Here is a 13,709-nt window from a genome sequence, read left to right as displayed (position 1 = left end):
TCTGACGAAATCCTCTTGTGAAAAGCGGGCAAATGAGCAGCCGCACAAGGAAATGAAACAACGATTGAGAAAAGAGGAGAAATATAGCCCTGAATTCTTACAGCGAAATAATATATTTAGTTGGTATCTAGATAAGACTATTATTTGTCTTACGGTGGCATTCGATTAGGTTCATTGTAGCGAGTGAATATACATATAGTCCGTTCGTTGAAGTCTCTTTTTCAGACCACTGATTGTGGCGCAAAACATCAATTGGTTAGTGTTAGTAGCTAACTTAGTTTAAGTTCTAGTTACGTGCTGGAATTCAACCAGCTTTTTCTCCAGGCAAGACCAAAAATGGCTCTTATATCATCGTTGGACCTGGATTTATCCCTATGTTATGACTCGTCAAGTCTCTGCTCCGTTTCTACCGTCACGACGACCGCTGTTTTTACGAATCTTACTGCGCGAAAGAATATGAGAGTCGCGGACAACATGGACGATGCTATCCAGGAACCTAAGGAGAGCTAACCGGTATGCTATTGCTAACCTTCTGTAATGGATAAGGGACCGTAATGGCATTTTCACTGATCTGAAATGCACACCAAGTTACTAGCTAAATTACCAGATTTTGTCGCTAACGACAACTGCCAACGAAACGAACAATCTCAAATCAAGATAACGTCGTTAGTTAACGTTACCTAGCCTGTTAACAGCTGTGAAAACTAGCTACCAAGTTGCAAGTTCTTGCTATCCTTGATTGCCAGACCTAAGTTTGGTCGTAATGGACTTAAGCTAACGTTAGTTGTTTCATAACAACGTGTTAACGTTGCTCCTGGACGTATACCTAACTTAGTTAGCTAGCTGCAGCAACGTTAGCTAACCAAAACGCTTTAGACAAACTGCACAACGACAAGCAGTCAATTGGTATTCTTTATTAAAACTACTCATTTAGTTATCTTGCATAGCGACAATTTGTTTGCCACAAGCCAGTAGTACGAATGTTTAGGAACATGAATCGCGGGGAATACTTTTCTGGGGTGCAGACACCTCCATCCACTGCCGCCGGGCATGCAGTGGCCTCTCTCCGGCAACCAAACCAGAACAGCTCGTTGATGGGCATGTTCTCCGTGATTTCTAGGCCTGCCCTGTCATTTCTGCAAAATTATTTACCAGGGCGCCCTCGGAATCCTGCCCTGGCCGACAGTGTGTCAGGGTGGGTCAGTTGGGATTTCAAGCAGAACTTTGTAGAGGCAGAAAGTGCGTTTTTAGGACAACTGGATGACATATTGCCTGGAACTCCGCACCATGCACACCACCTACCATACCTGCAATACCAGCATGGGCTACCAGCGTCAGGTTATAGTAATATGAATTGGTTGACAGCAGATTCTCTTAGCGAGTTAGGGATTCGAAATGCTGCTGAAATGGACTTACATTTAAGGCAAACTCCGGTAGGATACCTCGCAACCGGTTTTCTCGGTAAAGTTTTGTTGAACGCAGCGTCGTCTCAGGAAATAAAACACGCCAAGCAAGGGCACGTCCTTGGCGGGGATAGTTTTTCATCCGACGCGGTGACAGCCAGGGCAAAGAGTAGTACCGATGGTAAATGGTGGGGCGGGCTTTGGGGAACCGATGACAGTGCTCAAGGGTTGCTGTCAAATTTGTCGTCGAGCAGAGAGAGGACTGTGGAAAACAATCACAACCGCAACGTCCATTGTCGTCAACCAGAGTGTGGCACAAAGGCCGCCGTTACCATGCCAACAGAGCTGTTTGTACAGTGCAATGGTGGCGAAAGGACTGGACCCTTCTGCCACAAAGAGGAGCCAACGGACAATGGAAGCCTTCAAATGGCCACCGGGACAGAATCTCTCCCTAGCCCTGATGTTCTCCCCTTAGATCACCGGGAAACAGTCTGTTTCAGAAGTCATATTGTCAGTGTTGCAGCTGTCACTGCCTTCAGTGAGTTGTCAGTTCTCACCCCTGACCAGGATAATGGCTACTCCAGTCTGGAAGAAGAACACTCTACCTCCAGACTGTACATGTTGAGGCTTCCCTGTGAAGAGCTACAGGGGATCATAGAGAGAAAAGAGACAGACACACCAACACAGGGGAGCTCTGGTAAGAGGGAGCCGGAGGGAGAATTGGGTGAGACAGCCTTCACAGGAGGGATGGAAGGGGAAGAGGAGGTTGAGGACTCGGACGTCACAGACTCTGAGGAAGAGGAAATGGTGTCCGCTGCGCCCCCCTCCACACCTCGGTGCAGTAACAAGGCTATCGCCTACATCATGGGCAGCCCCTGCAGTGATGACAGCCAATCAGACGACTCGCTCAGCGAGGATGACGATGGTTTTGACGGTGACAGCTCGTCACAATTCTCAGATTCCGATGTGCTAGATGAAGATGAGGAGGATGCATCCGATTCCGAGCGGCCAGACTCAGAAACGGAGAGACTGTGGAACTCACTGTGCCAAAGCAATGATCCCTATAACCCCCAAAACTTTACTGCCCCCCTCCTCACCAGCCCTAGAACCGTCCTGTCCACCTCTACAGCCACAGCAGCCTGCTCCCTTCAAGCCTCACCTCCAGAGCAACCCCCCTCTCCCTTCTCCTCTTCCTCCTCTCCTGCGGAGGAGTTTGGCTCTGGGGATGAGTCCAGCAGCGGTGAGGTGGATGAGGCTGAGAGCCTGAGGCTGTGGAACTCCTTCAGCTCCTCCTCAGACCCCTACAGCCCTTTCAACTTCCAGGTCCCGCTCAGGACTAGAGAGCCGACAGGGGCTAAAGCAGGTGCAGGGACAGGGGCGCGCTGTAAGAGGAGCAGCAAGACAACCCCATGCTCCCCCCGTCATGAACAGGGACAGAGCCACTCGCCTCCCCAGTACAAGAAAGAGGCAGCAGAGGAGAGGCTAGACAGTGGCTTCTCAGAGACCCTCTCCATCCCAGAGATCGCCACCATGGGCTGTGTCACAGTAAAAAAGGTCAGTATGACTTCGGACACTGTTCTCTCGAGTGGAGAGTTCGTAATAGGCCTAAATAATGTTTACACACACTGTTATACGTCTCTTCCTTATACATGTTTTTCAAGGAATTGTAGGTAGTCCTATTCTTATCAGTCAAATTGTCATCTGTGGACCTTGGTCACTCGCATTCTTGTGACTGTTGTAAAATGTGGAAATCCATTGAGTCATAAAATATTGAATCTTCCCACTCAGCAGTCAGAAACGGCTGTATTTGTTAATGAGTAGCTGAAGAGGAAGTCTTTTATCTCCTGTAGTGTACTTGATGTATTATGACAGTATGTTACACTCTGCCACGCCCCATTTTATCGTTCATAGATGGGTCCAGGAGTTTTCCCTGGCCATGTGAGTGAGGTGATGTGACCAAGAAAAGAAAACGAATGTCACACAAATGTAAAATAAGATATACAAACAATGCATCCAAAAAAATATACAAACAATACCACTCAAGAATAATGTGTCCATGTGTGCATGTCCACTCACAGTCCCTGCCATTCCATTCGTTTTTTGTTTGTTTTAATCTGTTTTTCAAAAGTAATTTTGCTGTTTGCATGCGCAATTGGAAATGTGAGTTCCATGCAATCATGGCTCTGTATAAAACTGCGTTGCCCTGAATTTGTTTTGGACCTAAAGAGACCCCAGGTGGTATGTCTTGTGGGTTATTTCTGGGTGTCTGAGCTGAATGTTAATTGATTATGCAGACAATCTGGCATTTTCGTCACAGTAATATTTCTCGTAACTAGAAGACAAGCAGTTAATCTCTCGTCAAGCCTCAACCAGGGAAGACTGGCATGCATGTTGCTGTTCATTCTGTGTGTGCAGTTAAGGGCAAGACGTGCTGCTCTGTATTGAGCCAGCTGCAGCTTTGCTAGGTCTTTCTTTGCTGCACTTGGCCATATTACCAGACAGTAATCAACATGGGACAAGACCAGAGCCTGAACAACTAGTACAGTTGATTTTTGCGTAAGAAATGCAGAACAACTTTCTTTATTCTTACAGACATATCTTCACATCAGTTTTAGCAAAATGACTTGCCAATGATAATTGACCATCCATTGTTATACCTAGGAGTTTTTAGCTTCCTCAACTTGCTCAATGGTCACATCTCCAGTTGAGGTTTAGCTCTTAGAGAGTGTTTTGAACCAAATACAATGCTTTTGGTTTTAGATGTATTTAAGACCAGTTTATTATTAATTACCCATTCTGATACTGACTGTAACTCCTTATTTAGAATTTCAGTGAGCTCACTGGCGTTGGGTGCTGACATGTAGAGTGTGGAATCAGCCACATAAATAGTCATTCTAGCTTGGTGTAAGACCAGCGGCGAATCATTTGTAAAAATAGAGACGAGTAACGGCCCAAGGCAGCGGCCATGAGGGACACTGCACTGTACATATTGTACGTTAGAGACGCTTCCATTGAAGAACACCCTCCGGGTTCTATTAGATAAATAACTCCAACGATTTGATGGCAGGTGACGTAAAGCCATAGCAAGTAACTTTTTGTCAAAAACTATTTAATATCAAAGGCTGCACTGAAATCTAACAATACAGCTCCAACTATCATCATATTATCCATTTCTTTTAACCAATCATCAGGCATCTGAGTCGGTGCAGTAGTCAAGTTTAGTGCCCTAAAAGCTTGTGCCCTCCATTCATGAAAACGAATACAAATTTCCTCTGTTAGCGACGTAGCGCATCGTTCAAGCTCCATAGCCAATGTGGCTATCACTGTCAGGGAAATTCTTATGCTGGTTGTTGAACCAGTGTCATTCTGTGTGTGTGCGTGTGATGGATTTAGAACGTTGGCGTCTAGTCAGTTGGCATGCAGACAGGGAAACGAGCGTAGCATGTTTACGTCTCCAGGGAGACGCGTCCGAGAAACACAGAGTGGGTTTTTAGAGAACCTCTGGAGCTCTATAACTGCTGGGAAAGCATCTTTCATTCTAGACATTTCTAATCAAATGCAGTCTAATGCTATGAGACCATCACCATGGGAGTAGACTTAATCACCAATGCACAATCCCACGGATTTCTTTGAAATGCTCGGGCTTCATTCTCCATGCCTGTTCTGTGACATTATCCCCCCTATTATGAGCACAGAACTGCCACGTTACTTAGCAACAGTGATAACTGGGCAAGACAAGAGGGAGGGAAAGAGATTTCTCCGACGGCCTTATTTTTTTCTTTCTTCTCCGTTTCTCTGGCTTGGAGCGTCAGCTCATAACCACCTCGCTCCTGCAACGTTTTCGCAGCCCTCCAGCCCATGCCAAGCACATTTCAGTGTCTTTCATCTTTAGTTAATAACCTCCACTCTGAATAGTGTATGTCAGTCGCTCCCCGTCTGCAGTGCTCAGTGGGTTGCTGCTTTATGCAGTGCGTCTGTGATGCGCTACAGGCCATCCATCAAACAGTCATTTCATGGTGATACTGATTCAGCTTCTTTACCCCTCTTTGCCTCTCCCTCACTTTGCCTCTCCAGTTTCTGCCCGTATGGTTGCTGCTGTAGCAGGCTAGATGTATAGTGAGTTTGGAGGGAAAAAAAGTAATATGTGCAGAGAGCTGGAGCAAGTGTGATTTTCCATGTGTGTGAATGTCTGGGTTTAGGCCTACAGTTTCTAATGGAAGTGTTTTTGGACATAATTGTAGTCCTGGATTTTGGATGCATTGTCCTGCAGTCCTTTCAGAATATTTAGGAATATAACCCAGTGATGCTTTTTAATTAAATATCCCCCGGGTGTTAAGCGACGCATTTCATTTTAAGCTGAATTGTAGTTTCAGTGACATGTTGAAAGTTGAGATCTCTGTTGTCTCACGTCTCTGTATCCTGCAGGTGTGTTTTAGTGAGGAGGTTGTAGTCGCATGTCAAGCTGATTTTTATGTTGTTCTGTCCTACTCCAGGTGTGTTTCTGTGACACGGTGGAGGAGTTCTACGCCAGCGAGGACGACGAGGACCGGTGCGGGCCGTGGGAGGAGCTAGCCAGAGACCGTGCTCGTTTCCTCCGGCGTGTTCAGGATGTGGAGGACGGCATCGGCTACGTCCTCAGCACTACCTTCCGCGTAGCCGTCTACCAGAGACTACAGCACTACAACTGATCCTGACCTCTGACCCCTAATGTCCTACAACACTTCTGATCATCTGTCTTGTCTCTCTGTGACCCCTGTAGCACCAGTCCCATCTTCAACAGAATGCATCAGAACTTCTAAGTCATGCTTCATCCCCTTCCCTGTTGACCCCCAAACCTCAACTTCAACCTGGGTGTGTAGAAAAGATTACATCAGAGCGGTTGAGAACCCCCATACAATCCATCCCTCCTCACCCCCCCTTACCGTCAGTCTGGAGTGTTGGGGAAGATGTGATAAAAAAAACTTGCTCCCTCTCTTCACTGCCCTCTTCCTGATCGTTTGCTGTTTTTCTTTAACCTCAGTGGAGTGATAACCTATTTTACGATGTGATTCAGGATGACTGCTAACTAGGAGGAGTGCTGGTAATGTAAAGGTATAAGGGCTTACTGGTTCCAGTGGGAGAAACTCAGTCGAACACAGAGCAGGTCTTCCTGCTGGGCTGTGTGCTCAGTAACCTGACTGAAACGCAGAACTCTACACTTCAGCTAAGACTGTTTCTTTTAGTTTTAAAATGGATTCAAAACATTTTTTTAGTCCCGTTGAGTTTACTGAACCTTTCGGTGTTGCACCTTCCTTCTCTATCTGACGCGTGCTATCTGGGTCTCTGCCTGGTAGTGTTCTGTTTCATGTTAACCTGATCCCAGGCCGTGCCTATTGTCCTGTTCAGTATTTCAAATGTTCAGTATTATCCCCCTGAGCACCCATATCCAAATGTCACACTGCTCCCCGGAGCTGAATCGGGTTTGTTAAGAGCTTTTGGAAAACAAACCTGGTTTGAAATAACAGAAGAAGAATAAATAATTCAAGGCTTCCTGTACGCCGTAACAAGCAGAGTACCCGAATGTTGAAAGTGTTCTATTTGATCATAAGCCGAGGGTGTAAACCTACAGTATGTTGACGTGTATAGCAAGCCTCTATACTGTATTGATGGTAAAGTGTTGAAACCAAGCCTGTGTTGTTGTGGGCTCTTCCTGGTTTCGTTCATTTAGCCATTGACTTCAGTTCTATCCCATGTATTATTAGCTAACTGCAAAGATAACCCACCTCTGCCCTCAACTGGCTCTTCCAGTATTTACACCTGTAGATTTCCTCATAACAGCCCACAGTATGAATACACTAACCATCATAGAATAGACAATAGCATTGCTCTGCTTGTGACCTATCCAGTAATGTACAAGGCAAGATAAAAAAAAAAAAAAAAATTCTCTGGCTGCAAGCCAATGATCAGTAAAGGCCGAAGTGAATGCTTATGGGTAAGGGTGAAGTGAAATTATTTGCATGATCAATGCATCTTTAGTGGCCTCCTCGTCTACCTCCCTTAGTCATCACTGTGGTTTCCTCTAACAAAACAATATTGCTTTAATCTATTTACAGTTTGCACCAATAGGTTTCCTTCAGTAATGTGTTTCCCTTCTCCAGAGCTTGCATCCATCAGTGGTCATCTAGGAAAGGAGACGAGGAAAGCAAGCTCTCTACGACTCCTCCATTTCTAGACTACCTATCCCCACTATTTATTAACCCTGTAATGCCTGTACAGACCCAGTGTTGTGTTACTCATTTTGAGGGGTTAATTTCTCCTATGTGGCTAAAAGGGTTCATCGCTGGTGTGACCAGGTTGGAAAGAAAGCAGGGATGTGAAATGCACGTTGTTCTGAAGTGATTCTCAGTGTCATGGAGAAAATCAAATATATAAAAGATGCTTGGGAACTGAAAAATATAACTAATTTAACTTGGTGTTCTTTTAGTCAATACAGTTAACATGAAATTGATTTATTTTTGTAAAATATTTTAGGATGAGTTAGTAGTTCTACACTGTTCCTTATAATATACATTTTGAATTAATATTCAGTGAAAATAAATCTTCAATTATGAACAATGTTTCTGTCTCTTTTCTTGCGCCACATCTCCTCGTTTTAAAGAATAAGGGAGGAAGAATTGGGAGATCCGTTATTCTTCCTTGGAGACACCAGATGAATACGGTTACCGTCGTTATAAAATGGTACTGCGCCATCAACACGATGGCCGTGTTCGAACAGCGTCAAATCCATGGTGCGTTGTGGGTAAATTGTGACTGATCTACAAATAATAATGAGTGGTTACTTAAGCAAGGTGATTTGTAGTTTGACACAGCACGTTTCTTTCTGAACGTCCTGTAACGTTGCATGCACCGGACCTGTACTAGGCCCCAGTATTTATTATAGTCAGCGGTAGTGCAATCTCTAGCAACTGGAGCCAGTCAACAATGTGAGAGGTGCAGTAAGATAAAAGAACATGCACAGATGCAGACAGCTGTCAAACGGTCTCCCCAAAACATCACAGGCATACTCCGCCTGGAAAGGATTATAGAAAGATTAGCATATTTTTAGGACTGATTTGGACCCAATCCTTGTAGAGGCACTTAAAATGAGGTATGAGATTGGTGGCTGTATATATGGCTATCCTATAGACATCCTTATGCAGATCCTTTACACGTTATGGATAGCAATCCTTTTAGTGGGATACGATATTGTCAGTGGTATTTTGTTGTAGTTAGTTTTATGCCCACAGGAGAGAGCCATATTCTCAAGTAATCTTTCTCAACCACTAGAGGTCGCTCTTGCTTGTTAGTCATTACAGTGCACCAGTCGAGCCATAGAGACAAACGACCAGTCTGGAATGGAGAGAACGGTCACTGTGTAATGGTTTTCAGCTGAAGACAACCAGAAATGGTGATTTGCAGTGTAATAACATGACCAATTTGTATATGAATGAATTGAAATGCATTGAACTAGCCTTTTTTGCAAACCAAGTAGCACACACTAAGTATATGTCCATTTATTATTGGTAGAAACGGTGAAAATGTGTAGTCGGATACGCCCAAAGCAGGTTGATTGCAGATTTCAGTGTATGTCCTCCCCGGTTTTTGTGGTTACAGCATAATCAAAATATGAAGAACTGATCAAATCTGAACCAGTTAAATTGAGATTTGTCTATATTTTCTCATACGACATGTGTGACCTTTAACCTCAAAGTTTGATCTACATTGTGTTCTTTCCATTACACTGTCTGTTAGCTGATCTCCTTTTGTCCTTCTTCTTCTTTTGTCCTTCTGAGAACTCTATTCTTCTGAGGTAATGTGCTTCTCCTGCAGGGACATCCTGGGGGGGACTGACCAATACTGTCACCTCATTGGCTCACTGGGATGCCTGGGGGTGGTGCCTAGGATGAGATTACAGGTCTCCCTCTTTCTCTCTCTCTCTCTCTCTCGCTCTAATGAAAGGAGGTTTGAACAGCCGTGACGTCACCACCCACCACCGATCCAAAAATCACCCCCCCCCCCCTCTCTGTCGTTCTTCCTCCATCCCTCCCGCTCCCCTCCATCTCTCTCTATCTTCACTGCTTACAGAAGGACTGCAGCCTGGATGGGCTCATGTGACATTTAAATACCCTGGCATTTTCGACTGGGCATGCTCCGTTGCGTCAATAGGTCGCTCCCCCTCCTCCTCGTCTTCCCCTCATTCCTCCTTTATCCATCCTTTCCTGAGGAGACGATGCCTATTATTGTCCTGTATCCCTGCTCAGTCACGCTGGTGCCTGTAGCTACTGGGGCTGTTGTCTCTCTCTGTTTCTCTCTGTTTCTCTCTCTCTCTCTCTCTGGTTCTCTGACTGACCGAGAGCTGTCTTTCCCCTGTTATTGTGAGGACGTGTAGGTATAGATAGACAGTGTGTTCTGCCTGGTCACACGCTCTCTTCTCGTCTCCTGCTGTCTAACCGGGCTGACCGACCGCCTGCTGCTCTCTCCTGGGATGGATGGATGTACACTGTTCTAGCCTGACTGTCTGACACCCTCACTGACTGACTACAAAGGAGGAAGGAGGAGGGGCACACTGAACACATCAGCAGGTGGCTGGTAAGGGACACGCAGATTCATAATATCTATGTGTGTGTGTGTGTGTGCTCCAGTTAATTTGCAACATGTCTTGGTTTTACGTGAACAAGCTAGTAAGAGGGAGCGCTAGTGAGTGTGTGTGGCTTGTTCATTACACGGTTCTCTGTGTGTATTTGTTTTATTGCCTACTGTGTATTGCTTTGTGTTGATGTCGATGGTCATAGACTGTGTCTATTTTCCTGCACGCCGTTTTTTTCTCTCTCTCATATTACAGAGCCAGGGTTGGTTCAGAGGGATAGAGGTTGGCTAGGGGTTGAAGTAATGGTTGTGGTTGGGTGTGGGGGCTCAGATGTGGCTGGCACCAGTAGCCAGGTTGTTGGTGCCCCGCTGCAGATGGGCATAGTCTGTCAGTCAGGGACCCCAGCGGTGCCACCACCTCTTCTCACACACACACACACACACACACACACTCTGCATATACATTCACACATACAAAATACTTTCTATAACACTCCAGCCATGCATGTTGATGGGTGATGTTTGGCAGTGCTCTGCTGCATGTTAAACGGCTCATGGCAGGACTAAGCCCGTCCAATCCCATCCCAGACAAGCCCGGCAGAGCCGATCTGAGCCAAAGCAGGGGGGATGAGGTGGACTTTGATTCAGAGGATAAGCGTTATTGACTTCAACAGGCGCCTGTCCTGTGTGCTGTGTGTAAGTGTGAGTGTTAGTGTGTCGGTGTGTGTGCGTGTGTGTGTGTGCGTGCGTGCGTGAATGCGTGTGTGTGTGTGTGTGGCTCTAGGTGTCTGATTAACATTGCCATTAATACACCCTGACAGTGACGGAGGAATTAGCCTGACCCTTTAATGCCCTTAGCGTTAGGGTATTGTAGTGTGAGTGCGTGTGTGTGTGTTTTTTGTTTCTTTGAGACTCTGGCAGTTGCTGGCAGTTGAGGTGCTTCTGATTTAGGCATTAAACTGGATTTGTGACGCTTCTTTAAGAATGCCTGTGGATGGACACATACACACAAACACACATGCACGTTCCCACGCGCACACAAGCGTCCTGTCTGTTGGCAGGTCACACCGTGTTCTGATGGTGCTTCCTAGCTCCCGGCCAGGGGTGCGGCCTGAAATGATCCCCAGAATAGAGCCGTATTTGCGAATGACATCCCTCTTCTCTGTCCCAAGCGCCTCTGCTGACAACACTGCTGTTTGTTTGGCTGTTTTCTCACCGTGTCTCTGTCTCTTGTCTGCCTCTCTCTCTTTCTCTCTCTCTTTCTCTATCTTAGCCTCACTCTCTTTCCCTCTCTCTTTCTCTCTCTCTTTCTCTATCTCACTTCTCTCTTTCTCTCTCTCTTTCTCTATCTCACCTCACTCTCTGTCCCTCTCTCTGCCCTCACTCTCTCTTTCCCTCCATCTCTTCCGCTGTTTGCTGTGTGTTGATTGGTTTCTGGAAGGTAAATAGAACTGTTGTCCTGCATTTCCGTGGCTGTTTTTCTATGATGACTGCAAGATGTGGTTTGTAATGGTTTTGCTGAGCTGTGAGTGTGTGTGTGTTTCTGCAGGGAGTGGGGTTATTGCTGCAGTGCTTACTGCACCCTCTCCGGCAGAGGGTGTGATCAGGAATTTAAGCACGTCTCAGTGCACACACACACACACACACACACACACGTACGCACGCACACACACACACACACATACACACACACACACACACACACACACAAAAAAAAACTGGGTGGAGTGAATACAGTTGTTCTCTGCAGAGGAATGCTACAGACCTACAACAACAACAACAACAACTGCATCTATGTATCTATCTATCTATCTCCCTCCCTTCGTTTCAACCTTTGTCCTTATGTCAATCCTCACCGAGTCGTAGAAATGGGTTTGCAGGTTACAATAACATCTCCTCGGCTTATCAACGACGTTACTGAGAGGGATGTGGGATATGTGTTTGAGAACGGAGCGAATATACACGGAGTGTACAAAACATTAAGAACACCTTCATAATATTGAGTTGCACCCCAAACTTTTGCCCTCAGAACAGCCTCAATTCGTGGGAACATGGACAGGAAACTGTTGAGCGTGAGAAAACCCAGCAGTGTTGCAGTTCTTGACACACTCAAACCGGTGCACCTGGCACCTACTACCATACCCCATTCAAAGGCACTTAAAATATTTTGTCTTGCCCATTCACCCTCTGAATGGCAGATATACACAATCCATGTCTCAATTGTATCAAGGCTTAAAGATACTTATTTAACCAGTCTCCTCCCCTTCCTCTACACTGATTGGAGTGAATTTATCAGGTGACATCAATAAGGGATCAAAGCTTTCACCTGGATTCACCTGGTCAGTCTATTTCCTGGAGAGAGCAGGTGTTCCTAATGTTTTGTACACTCAGTATATATACTGAACAAAAATGAAACGCAACATGCATATGAGGAAATTGAAATCAATTCATTGGGCCTTAATCTATGGATTTCACATGACTGGGAATACAGATATGCCTCTGTTGGTTGCAGATACTTAACAAAACGGTAGGGTCGTGGATCAGAAAACCAGTCAGTATCTGGTGTGACCAACATTTGCCTCATGCAGCGTGACACATCTCCTTCGCATAGAGTTGATCAGGATGTTTATTGTGGCCTGTGGAATATTGTCCCACTCCTCTTCAATGGCTGTGTGAAGTTGCTGGATATTGGCGGGAACTGGAACACGCTGTTGTACACGTCGATCCAGAGCATCTCAAACATGGTCATTTGGTGACATGTACGGTGAGTATGCAGGCCATGGGAGAACTGGGATGTTTTCAGTTTCCAAGAATTGTGTACAGATCCTGGTGACATGGGGCTGTGCATTATCATGGTGAAACATAAGGTGATGGTGGCAGATGAATGGCACGAATGGAATGGAACACCGACTGCGAGCCAGGCCTAATCGCCCTACATCAGTGACCAACCTCACTAATGCTCTTGTGGCTGAATGGATGTTGGAATGTTCCAACATCTAGTGGAAAGCCTTCCCAGACGAGTGGAGGCTGTTACAGCAGCAAAGGGGGAACCAACTCTGTATTAATGCCCATGATTTTGGAATGACAAGTTCGACGAGCAGGTGTCCACATATTTTTAGGTCATGTAGTATGTATATATACAGTTGAAGTCGGAAGTTTACATACACTTAGGTTGGAGTCATTAAAACACATTTTTCAACCACTCCACAAGTTTCTTGTTAACAAACTATAGTTTTGGCAAGTTGGTTAGGTGTATGTAAACTTCCGACTTCAACTGTATATAATCCTGACATTTAATCCTAAAAATTCCCTGTCTTAGGTCAGTTAGGATCACCACTTTATTTTAAGAATGTGAAATGTCAGCATAATAGTAGAGATAATTATTTATTTCAGCTTTAATTTCTTTCATCACATTTCCAGTGGGTCAGAAGTTTACATACATTCAATTCGTATTTAATAGCATTGCCTTTAAATTGTTGAACTTGGGTCAAATGTTTCTGGTAGCCTTCCACGAGCTTCCCACAATAAGTTGGGTGAATTTTGGCCCATTCCTTCTGACAGAGCTGGTGTAACTGAGTCAGGTTTGTAGGCCTCTTTGCTCACACGCTTTTTCAGTTCTACCCACAAATTTTCTATTGGATTGAGGTCAGGGCTTTGTGATGGCTTCTCCAATACCTTGACTTTGTTGTCCATAAGCCATTT

General features: G+C 45.3%; 2 protein-coding genes across 2 annotated transcripts in view; both read left to right on the top strand.

Moving 5' to 3' along the window:
• Positions 1–7,994, top strand: LOC110494057. The gene is made up of 2 exons (XM_021568749.2): positions 1–2,957; positions 5,897–7,994. The coding sequence occupies exons 1-2, from the start codon at positions 981–983 to the stop codon at positions 6,089–6,091; spliced, it is 2,172 nt and encodes a 723-aa protein (XP_021424424.2). The 5' UTR covers positions 1–980; the 3' UTR covers positions 6,092–7,994.
• A 1,525-nt stretch (positions 7,995–9,519) lies between these two features.
• Positions 9,520–13,709, top strand: part of LOC110493208 (pleckstrin homology domain-containing family A member 6) — a 168,738-nt gene continuing 164,548 nt past the window's right edge. Inside the window, exon 1 of the mRNA XM_036950069.1 lies at positions 9,520–10,010. The gene's annotated coding sequence lies outside the window, so the exon portion shown is untranslated. The remainder of the gene's footprint in view (positions 10,011–13,709) is intronic.

This window comes from Oncorhynchus mykiss, chromosome 17, assembly GCF_013265735.2.
Source record: "Oncorhynchus mykiss isolate Arlee chromosome 17, USDA_OmykA_1.1, whole genome shotgun sequence".
NCBI classification, from domain to species: Eukaryota; Metazoa; Chordata; class Actinopteri; order Salmoniformes; family Salmonidae; genus Oncorhynchus; species Oncorhynchus mykiss.
The sequence above is the reverse complement of the archived record's forward strand: the minus strand, read 5'-3'. Positions and strand labels throughout refer to the sequence as shown.

Bases quoted from the DNA above. Each gene is read 5' to 3' on its own strand.
- LOC110494057 (XM_021568749.2), top strand. From the start codon at position 981: ATGTTTAGGAACATGAATCGCGGGGAATACTTTTCTGGGGTGCAGACA. The intron at 2,958-5,896 runs GTCAGTATGACT...GTCCTACTCCAG, and splicing joins GCTGTGTCACAGTAAAAAAG to GTGTGTTTCTGTGACACGGT.